Source organism: Alligator mississippiensis, chromosome 6, assembly GCF_030867095.1.
Source record: "Alligator mississippiensis isolate rAllMis1 chromosome 6, rAllMis1, whole genome shotgun sequence".
Taxonomy (NCBI): Eukaryota; Metazoa; Chordata; order Crocodylia; family Alligatoridae; genus Alligator; species Alligator mississippiensis.
This window is the reverse complement of record NC_081829.1, coordinates 75,463,182-75,481,425: the sequence shown is the minus strand read 5'-3', so window position 1 is coordinate 75,481,425 and position 18,244 is coordinate 75,463,182. Positions and strand designations below refer to the sequence as shown.

The following is an 18,244-nucleotide window of genomic DNA, read 5'->3' as shown; positions in this document are numbered from 1 at the left end:
AGTTTATGCTCCTTCCTGCTGTTGCTGCTTTTGACACCACACTCAAAGGTTAATCATAGTCCCTTGTGCTCCTTAGAATGACCTACTGTTTCAAAAGACAACTTAATAAAACTTGGGCTAAACGAGAACTCTTTTTACAAAAGTGCTCTTAATGGGAAGTATGTTAAAAACAGAGACTATCTTACTAGCAAAGCCACTTCCAGTCAAGCAGTAAAGTCTCAGTTTGTCCTTGGGCAGTTTTCCTTTGGCTTTGAAAGGAAGTAGGCAGGACACATGGGGAAAAATTCCTTCTAGAGTTCTACCCTGAGCAAACTGGTAACTATTTTAAAATATAACTGAAAATACTTTTAAACTGCTATTTATTCTGTTCAGGACTCCCTGTTTCTCTTGAGAAATTTGATGGCATCACTAACACATTTGAATTTGTGGCTTTCTTTTTAAATGTATTATGGCATCAATTGAACAGGAAACATTGAACCCTAAACTCCCAGACCTTGGCGTTAAAGCCAGAAGATGTGGCACTCTCCAACTAGCATCCATTAGCCTTTGTACTGGAAAACTATATGTAGTGTGATGAAAAAAGGCCAAATGGCTCCAAAATTAGGGCACAATTGTAGAAGCTATTTTTGAAATTTTGTGTCATCGTGCATATTGAACTCTTTTAAAGCAATTTGATACAAGTGCACCCCTCAACCTACTGATATTTATTTCCTCCCATTTTTTCTGGGGAGGCGACTTTCCACATTCCTCCATTCGTTTTTTCCCCCAAACATTCTGTCTTGATAAAAGTAGGTAAGGGCACAATTCTCTGATCTCTGAGCAAGGAATGTATCAAATAGTCACGTGCATGAAGCAGTTAATTTTTTGTCAGGTGACTAATTAACTGGATGATGTTCTTTCCAATCTTACAGTTAAATCTTAAAATTATTCCATTCTACAATTTTACCTTTTAAAATTACTAATGAGTAATCCTAAATGTTTAGCTACAAATTCATTCCCTTAAAGTTCATAATATTGATTTAAGTACATGATGTTTCAATATTTGCTGTATCTCCATTAGTATTTTGACTTTTAGAGAAAGTTTGATATATCTTTTCTCACATCCTACAGACGCGTGAGCAGCTCCAAGCAGAAATACATAGATCCCAGACTCAAATAGAAGACCTAGAGAAGGCACTTGCTGAGCAGGGACAGGTAACGTATTGTGAGAACTAGTTGTGCTACAAATTTTCAGCCAAAGAAAAATACAGTAGTGGGTTTTGTTAGACCCCAACTCCATGCAGCGCCCAATGATTAGGGAGACAATGATCCAATCGCTCATGGATCCTGCTACTCATTAGCCAGAGCAAGCAGGGAGCAAACACCAGCACACATTGCTCACAACAGCTTTATTCAGAATGGAGACAGCTTCAGGCGAGCTCCCTCACAAACACACAGCCCATGAAACCAGGGGAACAGCCATCAATATTAGCTCTTTTCACATGTTATACACCTTGGTTCATACTCATTAACATTCACTCCACCTTCATCCCTCCTTTTGTTCCACCCATATCTCCTCCTAGCTCAAGCTCCACCTGTTTACTGTTTACTTCATTAGCATGGGATTGCCTATGCATTTCACTCATTTACATGCCTTTGCTAAGAGCACATGCTCAAGACTTTGACCCCGGCTTCCTCCGGTCACTTGCTGGGTCTTTCTGATTTCTTGCTGACTCCATCTTCATCTCCAAGGTCTTGCTTCTACTTTATCTCCTGATGATAGCTGGTGGGCTGCATCTTGTTCTTCTTACACCATATATTCTACACACTATCCCATTGTAAGGAAACTGCTTGCCCAAGCATTTACAATGTTACTTTTAATATAACATCCTGCCTTGTGACCAGCAGCTTTTGCTGAGACACAGATAAAAGCCTTTATTCTGCTGCAAATCCAGTGCTCCCCAAGATCTAAATACAGTCACCCTAACAGGTTTAATAATTTTTTATATAAAAACTATTGTCAAATCACATTTTATAACCATGTAAAACCACTTCTCTGACCTGAATTTTGAGAACATTTTCGCATAATATATTTGACATATTTGCTATGCCAAAATAGATATCTGCATAGAGTTAAAAAGAATGAACCATAAACCTCAAAAACATCTGTCTTCAAATCAATAAAATACGTCCTTGTCTCTAAGATCTTTTTTATAGTTGCAGTGATTGTTGTTTTGTTAAGTGAAGAGATAAAGCAGATGTTAGATTGTAGAAGTAGTTGTTAGACATTTTAATATGAGAAGTGCACTCATGGTACTGGCTGTATATATTAGCTGGGAAAGAGATGGCAATCAGTGTGTGAAAATCTTTTCTCAGCTTCCTGCCCACCCCCCCTCAACGCCCCCACCTCCACATCTGATATACATTTGTCTGTGTAATGGAGCTGGTTTCTGAAGGCCTTTTGTGGAACTGCTTCCATAGTTTGCAGTACAAAATATCTGTTAAAATACCATTGTATTTTATCTGCCCAGAGAGCCCTCTTGAAAGCTTAGTTCAAATGATTTATAAGAACCTTGAAGGGTTCAATCAAGCTCCTGTTAAAATTAAACCTAGTCTTGCCTTTTATTATAATAGAACTTTAATATGCAGTCAAAACATTTTTAAAGAAATGCTTTATTTCTCTCTCATTTGCTAAAGGTTTCACCTGAATAATGTTCAGGTTTTGATTCACTGGTGAATATCTAACCTGGCAGGATTACCATGCTACATCTAATAATTACTACAGCAGCAAAGAAGCAGAATTTCCAGAACGGGCTGTATTCAATGCCCTGAAAAGCAAGTGAATTCCCCTTTGCAATATATTGGAAGAGGTGGAACATATTGGTCCTTCTGCCCTTCCTGAACTTCTTCAACAGAATGAAACATTATGAAAATGTTATAGGAAAAAAGAATTGTGTTTCTTTTTAACAGACTGGAAATCTATTGTCCAAAACATGGACAACAAATAGAGCTTTGAAACAAGGATGATGATGATGATATTTATTTTTAGCCACTTATGCAGACAGCATTTTTAAAGTGCTTTACAAACATTAATTAAATGAGCACTTGATCACTGACTTTCCAACTCAGGCACAAACATCATTAATCTCAGCAAACAAATCATCTCAGATTGCTTTTCTTTTCTTCTCACTTCATATTTACCAAAATAATTCATTAATCTAAAAAAAGATTTCTCTTTTAGAATCTTGCACAACATGGAAATCAAAGTATTGTTAATTGCTCCTTTCAATTCATTAATAATAGAGATTAGTGGAGATGCCTCACTTCACACTTTTATTGCAGTCATTGTTCATTTTATTGATCTGGATGGTTTTTAATGTCAATTTCTTGAGAAATTGAAGTGGTTCTATTCTAAGTATGTACAACAAACTGCATTAAAGAACATTATGTTTTCAAAGTCAAGCATTCAAAAAGTTAGGTTGTATAGGTTGCCTATACAACTTTATATACTTTCCGCAGGTGAATGATGATACATTTTTATTATATAATTATGTTCTATGGAAGCATTGTCATCTTTTCCTATAACAACAACCTTTTTTGTTTTGTTTTAAGGACATGAAGTGGATTGAAGAAAAACAAGCATTATACAGAAGAAATCAAGAACTTGTAGAGAAGGTATTTTGTGCTTAACATTTCCATTCATTTTCAAACCATTAGAAACATAAGGAATATATGTGATTCACTAGTACTATTCACTCTCACGCTGTTCAGAGGGTGATTTTTCTAGAGGGTGTGGAACTCTCTCAGGAATAGCCCGTGAGTTTCCCACACAAGTTCTTCCTCTGCCTTGGCTATATTTGGCAGCATAGAGTCTATGATCTGCAATAATGATAAATGCAAGCATATTTGCTGACTTTAAGTAGTACATTTTTAGTTCAGCAAGTCATCTAGCTTCAAACAAAGTATGGAGATAGAATCAAATCTTCTGATGACTGCTCCACAGTGCCTGAGATCTAAGCAGAATGCTACTGGAGTTGTGGAATCCAGAACCACTATTTAGTACTGAAGGCTGAATCCTAATTTTTTGCTAAATCCAAGCCTTCTACTTCAAGCTGCATGCCTTTTCCATCAAACTGCATTCACAGCAGATCTAACATTCATACAAAACTAAAATTAATAATACATTTGTGTGAGCGTGTGTGTACACACACATATGCATATATGTACTTGTGTGTATATAATGTTTTATTTTACAGATAAAACAAATGGAAACAGAAGAAGCTCGACTAAAACATGATGTCCAGGATGTTAAAGATCAAAATGAACTCCTGGAATTCAGAATACTAGAGCTTGAAGTAAGCCACCATACACTATGCAGTCCTTTTCACTCTTATTGTAGTGTATTAAGCTGGAAGGCAGTCAGAATTATAGAGTCCTTCTGGAGGGTTTTTTTTGTTTTTGTCTTCATTTTATCTGCTTATAGTGCTGAAAACCAGTTTCTTATAGCTATTTTAATGGAGTACCCTATGCTACCCTAGTTGTCTTACTGCATCACTTTTTAAAGCTCCAAACTTTTATACTCTAGTTAAAATCCAGTTTAAAAATCTTTTTTACTCTATCACATCTGCATAAAAAAACAAACAAGACAAAATCAAAATGTCATGTAACAGGGGAGTTTTTATTGTCACTGCTAAAAATAATAAATTTTATAATAACCCAGATTAAGGGCACTGTATGGAGCATACCATGTTTATTTTATGATTACATTTGTCTCAGTGAATCTTTTGTTAAGCTGTTAACAACATTTAAAAAGAACATACATCTTCAACCCTTGACCAACATTACATTTTTTTCTGCACAACTCCAAAGGAAAAGTAACAGCACAGATAGTAATCTCAAAAACCGATTTGTTTCAGTAATCCCTTTGGATATCAACACATCCAGGCTTCTTCACAAACATAGTTCTTTACATGACCAAAATAATGGCTGGACAACCACGGTTGTGCACACTGATGAATAAAGGAGGCAGAAATGTTTACTGCTACTGCGTAGACTTACTTTACGCTGTGTGTGAACCGAGGCCTTCGCTGCATGTCAGTCTGGAATTTTCCACAAGGGTTAAATCTTTCTCAAAGAAATTGTTCCCCCTTCTCTTCCTGTTAAAATATATGGGCATGACAGGTAGAATGAAGGGCTTTCCACTTCTTTGTGTAACAGAGAAAGAAACTTCTGGATAGCATTACTCAGCAATCTGCTTTTAAAATAAATTGCTCACTTTTTCAGCGTATGTATTTTGGAATGCCTGTAATGTATGCTTAATGAGGCTGCATCTTCTAAATAATATAATGCATCATTTAAAACTGTAAATCTCCATATGTATAATGATTCTGATTTTAGGAGAGAGAAAGAAGATCACCTGCTATCAACTTTCATCACATTCCTTTTACTGAAGGGAAAAGTCCTCTCCAAGTTTACTGTGAGGCAGAAGGTGTAACAGTAAGTATTCTTTTTTCTTATGATAGCTTCCAACAAACACAGTTTTATGCTCCATTCTGATTGATTGTTTTCTGTGCAATTCTCTCTTGTTATTAGGATATTCTAGTAGCAGAGCTGATGAAAAAATTGGATATTTTAGGGGATAACGCCGTAAGTGTATGTTCCTTTAATAAATTGTGCATGTTTCTGTTAATATTTGTCCTCCTCTTAATGTGGCATTATGGCAACCTACAACATATTGTATTGGTTTGTTATTACATATCTCTTTTGCATTAGGATTGAGGCACAGGGCTGCAAATTGAGTGCTTCTGGCTTCCTATGAACCACATAGGAACCACATCGATCACACATTCCTATGAACCACATTGATAACATATTCTTCGCTTTCTGTTTGCTTTGTATATTTGTTATTTGATTTCACATTTTAATCATTTTCTGCATTTAAACTTGGTAGAGTATCGTGAGCCTTAGATACAAGCACTTTTAAACTGCAAAATCAGGAAAGGCAGACATTAATTAGAAATAATTATAATAGAAGGGTGATTATACCTATGGAAACCTCTTCCCATCATATAAAATAGTTTCTGTTTGATGTTTAAACTTTTTTTTTTTGTCAAACTCCTTTTTTGATCATTTCTTTTGGGAATCTCCCACAAGGCCTGAGTTACAGAATTTATATGGCTGCTCAGCAGGAGTACTGAGGAGGAGAAATTCACTCCCTACCCCAAGACTGAGCTTCAGGGCTCTCATACTGTCTCTTACCTCCTTCCTCTAGCTGCTACTTCGAACTGGGCTGAAGTAGAGGCCACAGCCACACCACTCTGGTTGTGCTGGAAACTGAAATAATTGGATCTATGTAACTGGAGGAGTCCCCAACACTGACATTCCACACCAATGCCCATGGTGAGATAGGTGTCCATAGCCATCAGGTCTATGGTGAGATAAGGAGTTACAACAGACCAAGCTAGTAGCCAGTAATAGTATGGGCAGAAGTAACAACTGAGATGTTTCAAATGCCTTTGAAACATTTCAAAGAGCCAGTTCTACAAATGTACAAGCCCTTTGAACTATTCCAAAAGCAGCTGAAGTTCTCCAAAATAGTACTTTTTGGAATGTGTGCACAAGGACAGGGGACCCATAGGACTTGCAGAATCCCACAGTGCTCAGCTCTCAACCCTCCCCACCCCTTTCAAGGGGGGTTGGGCAGGGGGAAAGACAGCAGGGCAAAGAAAGTGTGCCAGCATTTGCCAGCTCCCATACACTGGTCTCCATCCCAAACCCCTCTCTATCTCTCTGCAACCCTTCTCACTGGAACAGAGAACTAGAGGGGACTGGGGCTGCTGAGCCTGGCATTGGCTAGCCTATGAGTGCAGGGGTGTCCAGGACCAGGGACCTGACAATGCCAGTGTGGGAGGGCACTGTTAGTACCCAGCCACTTTAAGGGCTGCAGCAGGCAGCAGCCAGTGACCATTTTGAGACCCAGAATATATGTAAGGTGAAGCAGCAGTTTATTGCTGGCAGCTGAGAGAGAGCTATCAACCAGCAGAATTGAGGCTCAGGAACAGCTTGGAGTTTTATGGGCTGGAGCTATGGGGATGGAGGAGGCTCCTGGTCCTGGGCATGACCTAAAACTGCACCATGCCGGGGATGAGTGGCCTGGCTGGGCTCCTGGTGGCCTGGGAGCCCCTAGGAAATGTCAGGCCAGTTACCACCCTGGTGAAAGGCAGCTCAGAGCATCTTAATAATCCCAGCTCCCACAACTGGGTGGGTAACCCCCTAGTAGGGCCTGAGAAGGCAGACCCATGTAAGAGTGTGGGCTAGTTTCTCAGAAGCCTGACTTGAAGCACCCTCAACTGGTCAATGCTGGGGCCAGGACCAGAAGGGTCAAAAGGGCCAGAGGCCCACCACGAGGGACACCCAGAGCCGAGGGCCTGGGGCTCCACCTGGCCTTGGAAGTGAGGCCAAGGCCTGTGTGGCCAAAGGTCCTGGGATGGGGGGCACACTCAAGAGGGGGAAGAGTGCAGGGAGCTAGGCACCTCAGAATGAGGGCGGAGTAGGCCACCTGATTAGGAGGGATCTAGTTGGGGTCCAGACTAGAGAGTTATGGGGTCCAGTGTGGGGTCAGAGACATTAAGAACTTAGATGTCATCTGTGAGGCATGGGCTCCAGTGTAGGGAAGGTTCAGAGTTGTAGATAGCACCCCCTGGCATTGGGGTGCAAAAATGGGCAGCCTACCACCTAATTAACACCATAATTATGTATCATCAAGGCATGGCAGGAGACAGGTGGGCAGGCCAACATGAGAAAAGTCCCAGGAAGGCCACCTGTTGCAGCCAGGCTCTATAGCCCTAGTTTTCTCTGCCTCTCTGTTCCAGTGAGAAGGGTGGCAGAGAGATAGAGAGGGGTTTGGGATGGAGAGTTGGAAGGCTGATGGGAGGGAGCCATGGATCCAACCCTCTGCCAACCCTCCAGAGACATCCTTCATTCCCTGTAGTGTCTCCTGGCTAGAGAGCCATTGTTGTGAAACATTTCAGTTATGAAATATTTCAGCCACAGGGTACCATAGGGACTACACATATGTCTCCCTGCTGAAACAAGTCCTTTTTGAAATATTTCCAAGCCCATTTCATTTGAAAATGTTGTAAAAAAATTACGTATGTCTGCACCCTTAAGTGGGCAATCTCTCGCTCTCTTTCTCTGTCTTTTTGCCGAAGTTGAGATCAGTCTGTTAAAACCTTTCCCATTTAGTGGTAGCAGCAGAATGTGAAAGCTAGATGTTATAGACCAGCAACAAAGCTGCAGCTAGACATGTTATAGGGCAATTTAAAATACCTTCTCTTTTCCCCCAAGGCTCTAATTAGGCCACTTAGCTCATCATTTCTGTATGGGTTGTCACTCTCAGAGCCCTAGATTCTGTGTTCCACAGAACTAGGCAGATGAGTAAAAATGGTCAAGTGAGGAATTGAGAATATTTCTGCTGTTGTCAATATCAATAATATATCATGCGCCAGAGAACTTTACAGCAGCATTTTAACAGTTCACAATTTAAATTCCTACCAACATAAACATAAGTAGCTTTACTCACATAAGTAGCTCCATATTCTCCAGTTGAATTACTCATGTAAAGTTACACAAATGCAAAGTGTTTGGGGGAAAGGGCTCTGAATGGGCAACACAGAAAACAGAAAAGGATGCAAGAAAAAACAAAACAAAAAAATGTTTGAAAAAATATTCCATCTACTCCATCCTAGTTTCCTTTTACATTTTAAATCCTATCTTACTAGAAACCTTTACTAGTGTTTCTTAAAATTAATTATCTGTAATCTATTTTTATTTACTTTTAAATTGTTTTTCCTTTCAGTAATTTTAATATTACTGTTTCTCTTTTCATGGGCAAAAAGTGACTCCCACTTAAGGAAAGCTTAGCAGGTCCCCAGGACTTGCCCTTTAAAAATCTCGTTAGATATCTAATATGCAAAGATACTAGTCTGAATTTTGCCTGCAGGAACATACATGAAACACACAGTGGGTCCAGCCATCAGATGCCAACTCTGCTGATGGGTCGTATGCTCTTGTGCCTGTCATCAACTTATTCTTCAGCTTGGCCAATAATCAAGTGTCCTGGGGGAACTGCTCCTTTTTGATTACTTGTGTTTTGCCATATGTATTTCTAAAAGGGCCCTTAGGACTCATAGCCTTTAACTGTTTCCAACTGACTTTTCATAAATTAATGTGTTATTTTGGGTAGGCTCCATTTCTTAGGACAGTATAGGATAAAGCAGAGACAGAGGAGAGCATGATTAAAATATATTCTGCTGCAGGCTATGGGTTACTATACCAAAACATAACCATAAAAGGACTAAAAGCAACAAATTCCCTCCCTTCCCCGCACTGTTAGCAGAAATCTGTTCAGGAAATACTCCACACAACAAGAAAGCTACCCCCTTCAATTCCCTGTTAGATGTCCCTGCCTATATGTGAGTGTATTTTTTTAATAATGATTTATTTTCAGACCTTCAGTAAAATCTTAAAATCACTGTATATACACAACACACAATTATTTACATTTGAGTTAGGTTTCCTAACAAATTATCTACTTTCTGAGCTCAACTTTCACCAACTTTTCAGCCTTATGCCCATGAGGAGAAATTGTCACAGTTAAACTCTATGTGCTGTTTCCTCAAGTGCAGTTCTGTGCTGTAAAATCCATAGTGTGGAAAGGGCTAGAGATGGGCTGATTTAGTCTCTTCTCCCTTATCACCTGGCTCTCAGCAGGGTTTGGATTCAATTTCCTGGATTTAAACATATGCATGTCCAAACTGGCCAGGAATGTTCAAATTCAGATTCATCCCAAGATAGTCACAATTTTATGGAAATAAAGATGAAAAATGTTCTGATGAAACTTCAGTCATTTGAAAGAAAAAAAAAAGTTAGATAACTGATCTTACAACTTTTCTTCTCCATGGAGCTGAATACTCATGAGATTTCTTCATCTCTCAAACCTGAACACCTTGCCTAGCCTAAATGTGCTCTTAATCCAACTATCTACATTTATTTGTGCTCCCTCTTTGGTCACTGTCTTTCATCCTGAAAGTCCTGATCCTGCAAATACTTATGCATATAAGCAATGTTATACATGAAAGCATTTCCTTTAACTCTGTGCTCACATGCATTTCATTTTTCAGGATCGGGTCCTTTCTACTTTGTTTTCCTCCAGGCATGTTATTTACATCATGATAATGTTGATATATGTGTTAATGAGTCTAATTCCATGATTGGACTCAGGATATCATTAATGTGAAATGCACTGCCTCATATATGAACATTTCATCACCAGAGTGAAGACACAGCCTTTGACAGTAGGAGCCCAGTCATTTCCCTAATACAACCTGGTTAACAATGGCAATGTCTGCGGTCTCTTAAGGCTCTCATTGGCAATGTGTGTGACAGAGGCAATGACATTAATAAAACATGCCAGCTGGATAATATACAAAATTCCAATCATTTCAAAGCTATGAATATTTCATTTTTCATTCACAGTTCGTGAGTATAGTTTTAATAATTTAAGATTGCCAGCAATAAACACGTGTATATTCATCATACTCACTTTTGACCAAAATCTACAATAAAGGAAAGTTTAAAATTAGATTTTCAACAACAACCATTTTTAGATACTTTGCTTTTTGATTGCAACATCAGGCCCATAAATATTAATCTCTTGTATGACAAGCAGGGGCTTTAAGTGGCACCATTTTGTATTATCCTGTGTTGTTTTGTGGAATTGTGTGATTATCCCCAGATAGGGAAAACAAGAAACAATGCCACTTAATAAGAACCAGCTTGTTTTAGACATCCCAATAACTTGTTTGTAAATGTGAAAGGAGAATTAGGTGTATTGTTATTAGTTGTAGTATTATAGTATATGAGGACATCCTTAAAATACAATATTTTACAGTAACAAGTGAAAAATAGTTTTAAAATTACATTCAGTAGTATTATATTGAATATTATTTTATTAGATTTACCATTCCAGTGGTGTGTGTGTGTGTGTGTGTGTGTATTTAATTCAGTATTACCCTGATAGTGGAATAATGACAAGAGGATTGACTTTATTCTAATTATATTTTGCTTTTGGTGCAGAATCTGACCAATGAAGAGCAAGTGGTTGTCATACAAGCAAGGACAGTTCTCACACTGGCCGAAAAGGTAATAACTACTGCATCATTAATAGATTAGATCATGTTATAAAAATGTTTGCCCCTCAGAATAGTTTGAATTGACATATTGGTATAATTGTTTCTTCACGACATGATAAAAGTTCTTTAAGTATACTTATGCAATATTTTTTCAAGATATTTAAAGATAACAGACAGCACCATAATTTATTTTAATGTATTTAAGTAATAATGTTATCTTGGGAGATAAATTGCTGGTGTTTGGAAGACTGTTTCTTCTATTCACCAGTTTATAAGTATAATTACTTGATTTTCATTGTTTTGGATTTGAAATGAAATACATTTAATATGGCATGTTAGAGTTGTAATGGAAGTTGAGTAGTAAACATGCTTTATGGAAGAAGCTATATGTTATTGGTTTTAGGAAACTGATCTATCAATATTTAGGACTTAACTTCTTATTATTTTCTATATGCAGTGGCTACAGCAGATAGAAGTGACAGAATCTGCACTGCAGCAAAAGATGCTAGACCTTGAGAATGAAAAGGTACTAGAGAGGCTTTCAGCTGGTAAAAAAACAACTGCCATTAAAATTTGTGTCAATAAAAATCAAGGTAACCTAGTCCTCTTTCTGTCCACAGGAGCTGTTTAGTAAGCAAAAAGGTTATTTGGATGATGAACTTGACTACCGGAAACAGTCCTTGGATCAAGCACACAAGGTAAGAGATGTCACTTGTACATCATACAAACAGCATACAGCATACATCATAAAACAGATGTATGCTGTTTTAAATAAATTACTTCATGTCATTTTTCAGTTCTTCTGAGTAAGGAACTCCCTTTGGATAATCTGGGAATTCCATGGAATGGTTGGAGGATTGTAAGCCAATCATTTAGACTTTTATAAAGCAATGAGTTCTGAATGGGCAGATTCCTGTGTTTGCAAGGAACTCATTGCAAAACCAGGGACTTAAGTATTGGCTTTTGACACATACATTCTAACGTGACTGTGCATCTGGAAGGAAAAAACGTAAATCGTAAGTAAATATAAAATTTCTATTTACCCTAAAAAATATATCTTATCTTAGGGTTTTCCCCAGAAGAGTATGCTCCAACTCATCTAGCTAAAATCAAGCTAAACATGTTATTCTGCATAAGGAGGAAAAGAGTTTAGATCAGATTGGCCTAAAATGTATTAGCTAACCCTGGTCTAAATTTGACCACCATTTCTAGCCATTAGTCTTTTTCTACAATTAATATCCTACATAGAATTATATTACCACCAAAAAAAAGTGAAAGGAAATATTCATTCCGGTTTTTGGACATTTTTTCCCCTGTGCTGTCTCATAGCTGAATAAGATATTTAGTCTTCCTTTTGGATATTTTATATATGCTATGGTGCAAAACCATTTGGGGAAGAAATCTTTCATTACTGTTAGTAGTCCTACATTTCTTCTAAGAGTTTGATGTTGTGAAGTGCTCAGCTTCTTCTGAAACTAAAATCTCTTTAGAGCAGAATCCATAGAAAAGAAATAAGTCCCAAGTTAACTCTATGTTCCATACTAATACAACAGCATGGCATAGATACCAAATGCATAGCAGCTAAACTGATACAAATACAACATACAGAGTGCATCTATGCACGCACTTTACTGCAGAGTAGACTAATTAGCTCTGCCATAAAGTATCACTGTCTACACATGCCTGCATATGCTGTCTAAACCCATATTAGGGTACAGGAAATTAACTCCGCTGTAGGATAGTACTATCTAGGACATGTATTATCCCACAGCAGAGTAATTTATGCTGTTATCCTCACACTATAGCACCCTTGTATCCCAGCCAGCCCCTCCGCTGCCCACTGCTGCCACCTGATCCTGGGGCTGAGCCCTCCAAGGCCCCTGCCAGCCCTAGGCTTCTCTGCCCTGTCTCTTCTATCACTTCTATTGCTGTGATCCCAGGCACACACGTAAATTCTGCACCTGGGAGCAGCTGACTCCAGTGCAAACTGAGCTGGAGTTTATTGTGTTGGGGTAATTCCACATGTAGGTGCACCCAGTAGATGCAACCATAGGGTGTGTCCAGACGAGCAGGCATGTGCCTCTTGCCCCATCTCAAACCCCTTTGAGATGAGGCAAGAGGCACATGCAGGAATGAAAAAATGTTCCCCACACTGCAAACTTGCAGTGCAGAGAGAAAATTATACCCCTGGATATCCAGGGGTCAAACAAAAACCTGGGGGGAAAACCAGGTCAGGTTTTTGCAGCCAGAGGCTCAGTCCTCCAGAGATGCTCTGGCAGAGTGCCAGAGTGTCTCTATGATTGGTCCTTTCCCTGCTCCTGAAGCATGCTGCCTGCCCATGCTGGGCAGGCAGTGGTACAACCTGCAGGGACCTGGACCCAGCTTTTGCCAGGTAAGCAAGGGGGTTGGGGAGCTGGAGGAGGGGGGAGGGGACCTTGGGAGGCTGGGGACAGTAGGGGAACAAGCAGGGGGCCAGAGACAGCCCTAGAGGCATTCCCCTGCTGTCCCCTGCTCTCCCAAGGCTGGAGGCATCAGGGGAATGTCTCTGTGGCTGTCTCCAGCCCCCTGCTCCTTCCCCTGCTTGTCTCCAGGCTTGTCTCCAGGCTGTGGCTGTCTCCAGCCTCAGGGGAGCAGGGGAAGGAGCAAGGGGCTGGAGACAGCAGGAGAATGTATCTGGGGCTGTGTTCAACTCCGTTCTTCTTCTCCTGCTTGTCTCCAGCCTCAGGGGAGCAGGGGACAGCAGGAGAATGCCTCTTGGGCTGTCTCCAGCCCCCAGCTTGTTCTGCTATCTCCAGCCTCCCGAGGCTGGAGACAAGCAGGGAAAGGAGGAGGGTGATGGAGACGAGTAGGAGGCTGGAGACAAGCCCCTGGAGATAAGCTGGAGACTTCCCCTGCTCTCTCCAGCGTCCTGCTCATTCTCTGATACTGCTGATGAATGTGGGGGGAGGGGGCCAGGAGAGCAAGCAGGGAGCTGGGAGAATGAACAGAGGGTGGGGGGAATGAACAGGAGGGGGGGAATATATAGGGGACAGGGGGAATGAGTGGGGAGCAGGGAAATAAATGGGGAGCAAGGGGAATGAACAGGGGGCAGGGGGAACAAACAGGGCAGAGGTAATGAGCGGTGGATGGGAGAAATGAATGAGGAACAGGGGAACAAATGGGGAGCTGAGGGAACCAACGGGGGTGGGGGGAATGAGCCTTCTGTTCATTCTCCTATTCTCTCCAGCCTCCAGAGAGGAGCAGGGGAATGAGCAGGGGGCTGGAGACCAGCCGGGGGGGGGGAGGGAGCTGTCTTTCCTAGGGCCTGGGACCCTGCAGGCAGGGTAGTCCATGTGCTGTGGGGTGGGGCTCTGCCCTGTGCGGGGTAGGGGACCATTGAGTGCACATGCACTCCCTGAGCATGGTGGTGCACCTCCTCAAAAAAGGTGCTGCCGACACTGTTGGTGGTGCCTGTAGGTGGGTGCCACTTGCCACCCCACACTGCCAGTGGTGTCTGCAGGCAGTCAGTGATCGCTGCTGGCCACCGCTGTTGCTGCTGGTGGTGTCTGTGGGTGCTCACCACCCCTGCCCTGCTGCCGACTGTGCCGGCAACGTGTGCGGGAGCTCCCCACTTACCACTGCCACCATGCTCTCAGTGGGGCCATGCCCTGCCAGCCACCAGGAGTATGCGGTGTTCATGCAGGGGACCCACCCCTCCTAAGCAGCCCCCACACTCACAGTCCCCCCACACCTACCCATACAGTGACTCACATCCCCCCACATCCTTCCACACCCACCCACATCCCTCCACCACCCTTTCCACCCCCTCCTGCAAACCCCACATCCCCCCATCACACACCCACTATATGATAAGGAAACCCAAAGCAAACAAAACATATAGATATTTAGGATTTATTTTATTATGATGCTAGAGACACTGATAGGCTTCCAAATTTCTTGAATGTTGTAAATATAACAATAAAACATTGCCCATCTGGTCAATCCCCCTTTCTCTCTCTCTTTTGTTCTAATTGTGGAAGAATGTGGATTTTGGGGTATTTTAAAAAGTGAATTTGGGATACTGCCTCAGCAGTCTAGCTGACACAAGGGGCTAGTGTCCCCAGATACCAATTGCTGGGGCCCCAGAAGCTCTTGAGGTCACGCAACCCTGAGCTGCTGGCCAGGGCAAGATTTTGTACTGCTGGGGCCAGGACAGGGCAGCTTTTCATACTGCTGGGGACAGCACAGGTGCTTGCCTCAGGCTCTACCTCCCCCTGGATGCAGGTCTGGGAGGCGCCAGGCAGGGTTATTTTGCCCCAAGTGGCACAATTTGCTTCACAACAAAGTGCATGTCCAATCATGTGCTCTGAGGCAAAAAGCCCCAGCTCAAATTTGCACTGCTTCTATTTGAGCTGCAGCAAGTGCACGTGCTTGCATATATGGACACACCCATAGGGTTTACTTTGTGGACCCTAATCCAGCTGCTTTGCACTGCTTAAGCAACCCAAAGCACTCCCTAGAGGGCAACTGGGTTCTTATGGGGGGCACTGGGAAGAAGGATGAATGCTGGAGGATGAATGCACAAGATCTTCAACTGGTGCAACAGCTCATTTCTGGCAATATACCTTAGATTGACCCTGAGGGTGCATCAGCCTCTAGCTATTCTCCTGCTTATGGAGGAGGTGGTTGTAGAGACACTCTTCCTACCTCTCCTCCTTCTGAATTGTAACAACTGTCAGTTTGGTGGAGTTGAAGTCTGAGACACAGAATTCATATTTAAGAATAGACCTTGAGACAGCGATGATCCCTCTATGAAGCACCTGTACTTAGCCAGCAGTTACGAAATTTCTTTCTGCTTCTGAAGTACTCTGAAAGTAGATATAGTGCAGCTGGAAAGATTGATTGACATTGTCCAGAACTCCTTTATATGTAATGGAATCAGCAGCAAAGTCGATCAATACCAAGCAGTAGATATTGATTTGCATTAAATGGAATTCCACTACATCAGTGTGGCTTAAGGGCAATCACTCTTTCATGTTGCATTCCATGTACTATCAGTCCCAGGATGTTATACTCACTGAGTAATCCCAAACCAAATACATTTTCTGTACTTCTGCCCATAGAAAATGAATGAGTATGTGATGGTAGGTATAGAATTGCCTGACGATTACCTGCATTTCCTATTTCTTGACTGCTTAAAGCAAGTATCATCAAGCAAAGCAATGGGCTTCACCAATATATCCTAAGTGTGTGTAAAAAGAAATAAAAGAAGAACAATTTCAGCAGCAAAAGAGCTTGTTTCCTGGGATTGTAATTTTCACTTGCACCATTACCCTGTCTGCACTGCAAGATAAAAGAATCCCATCCTTTCAAGTGACCAACTATAGCTTGCAAAATTACCAATGACAGATGGTAAGATTCTTTTGTTTAGTTTGTCATCATCTTTATTTGATTTTTCTTTTTTGCTATTTATTGTTAGAAGCTATTTACATTTATGATAACCATCTTCTGCAAGCACTATTCTTTCCACTTTTTCACTCTTTCATGTGGTTATTATCAGTATATACATTATAGTAGCATGTAGAAGTTCAAGCCCTAGACAGTTAGTTAAACCAAAAATTTCTCTTTCATTTAGTTGCAGTTTGTAACATTCATTTCCTGTGTACTTGTATGAATATAGGATGAAAATCAGAGTGGGGACAGAATTGAATGATATTTTAAATTATATTATTTATTATCAATTACTAATTCCATTCATACTCAAAGTTATTTTAAATGTATAGGTGAATATGTTAGCTAAAGTAGTATAGTTATTCCATAATCAGGAATATAGAGACCCAACAATAACTAAAATACAACTAATAATTATTTTTGCTAAAACAATAATGTGGGTATGCTGTCTACTATTTTTAAAAGTGATAGAAGAGCACTCATCAGAAAGAGCCACACTTTCAAACATGGGCGACTGGTGCCTCCCAAGTCTGTGGAGGCACCAGATCAATGACCAGGGAGGGGCCCCAGTGGCCGATTGCCAAGCCCGGAACCACCAATGGTGAAAACGGAAGTGCACTTCTGCAGGCACTTCAGGTTTTGCAGCTGGTGCTTCCAGGGAATGCATGGCCAATCTCAGGGAGTGCACGTGCACCCATGTACACACATCGCCAATGCTTTCAAAATAGTAGCAGTGCTCATTCCTAGTAGAAATGCACCGGTACTGTCCGCCAAGTGTCATTAGATTGAAAGTAATATTCTGCTGTATCTTTGCTTATTCTTCTTTGAAGCACATTCTCTCAGTCCTGACTCAACTACAGAGAAAAAGTGAGACAAAGATCCTCACCTGGATCATGGCCTCTCCTAAGAAGACTCCCAGTCTTTGTTTTTTGGTTCTGAGACTGTTACATTGTTTGGCTACCAGGAACTAATACCAGGACAACTAGTGAACCACATAATTTTGATTGATCATTGATCTTTGTGTATACCAAGAGTGTATACGGTTGCTTCTCATGTTATGTGCCCTTGAAAATCATCTCTCATCTCATCTGCTTTTCATTCAATAAAAGCACATACATTCTGAGGAATGCTACACTAAGGATATTGTGAAAGGCTACTTTTACTACATTTATTTTTTGCATGTGCTTCATACTGTTTAAAATAGGACTTTTTCAAATGCTGCCAGTAATACCTTTTTTTTTTTTTTTTTTGTATTTTAGAGGAGCAGCAACCAGACTGAAGGAACATTCAGAAAAGAAACTAACTGCAGGAATATGAAGTGGCAAAGCGGTATTCACACCATTTTAAAACTTCAAACCAAGTCTCTCTGCCTTGTTATATACAATTTTTTTATACCTTTTTATATATAATTTAAGTAAAAATATGTAATAGCTTTTTTAAAGCAAAAATAAATGGAAGGCAAGTAAAATATATTTTAAAATTCACTGATTGTTATAAAACATGAAACTAAAAAATAAAGGTCATTTTGGTATGCTGAACATTATTGTTCCTGATTTTTTAAGAACTGCTTGTACTCCAGAGTGCATTCATCTCTGACTACCTAGACATGTGTGTCCACCCATACATGCATGCATAGACATTTC

At 40.6% G+C, this 18,244-nt stretch overlaps 1 protein-coding gene and 1 long non-coding RNA gene across 2 annotated transcripts in view; both read left to right on the top strand.

The window, feature by feature from the left end:
- JAKMIP3 (Janus kinase and microtubule interacting protein 3) overlaps positions 1-18,244 on the top strand; it is a 262,100-nt gene that overhangs the window by 185,163 nt on the left and 58,693 nt on the right. Inside the window, exons 13-20 of the mRNA XM_059730016.1 lie at positions 1,111-1,194; positions 3,592-3,654; positions 4,236-4,334; positions 5,377-5,475; positions 5,572-5,625; positions 11,116-11,181; positions 11,629-11,697; positions 11,792-11,869. Of these exons, the coding sequence (XP_059585999.1) occupies positions 1,111-1,194; positions 3,592-3,654; positions 4,236-4,334; positions 5,377-5,475; positions 5,572-5,625; positions 11,116-11,181; positions 11,629-11,697; positions 11,792-11,869 (612 nt within the window). The remainder of the gene's footprint in view (positions 1-1,110; positions 1,195-3,591; positions 3,655-4,235; positions 4,335-5,376; positions 5,476-5,571; positions 5,626-11,115; positions 11,182-11,628; positions 11,698-11,791; positions 11,870-18,244) is intronic.
- On the top strand, positions 11,878-18,139 carry LOC132251201 (uncharacterized). Its single transcript, XR_009463095.1, has 3 exons — positions 11,878-12,187; positions 16,352-16,562; positions 17,861-18,139. It is a non-coding gene; the product is annotated as an uncharacterized LOC132251201 (long non-coding RNA).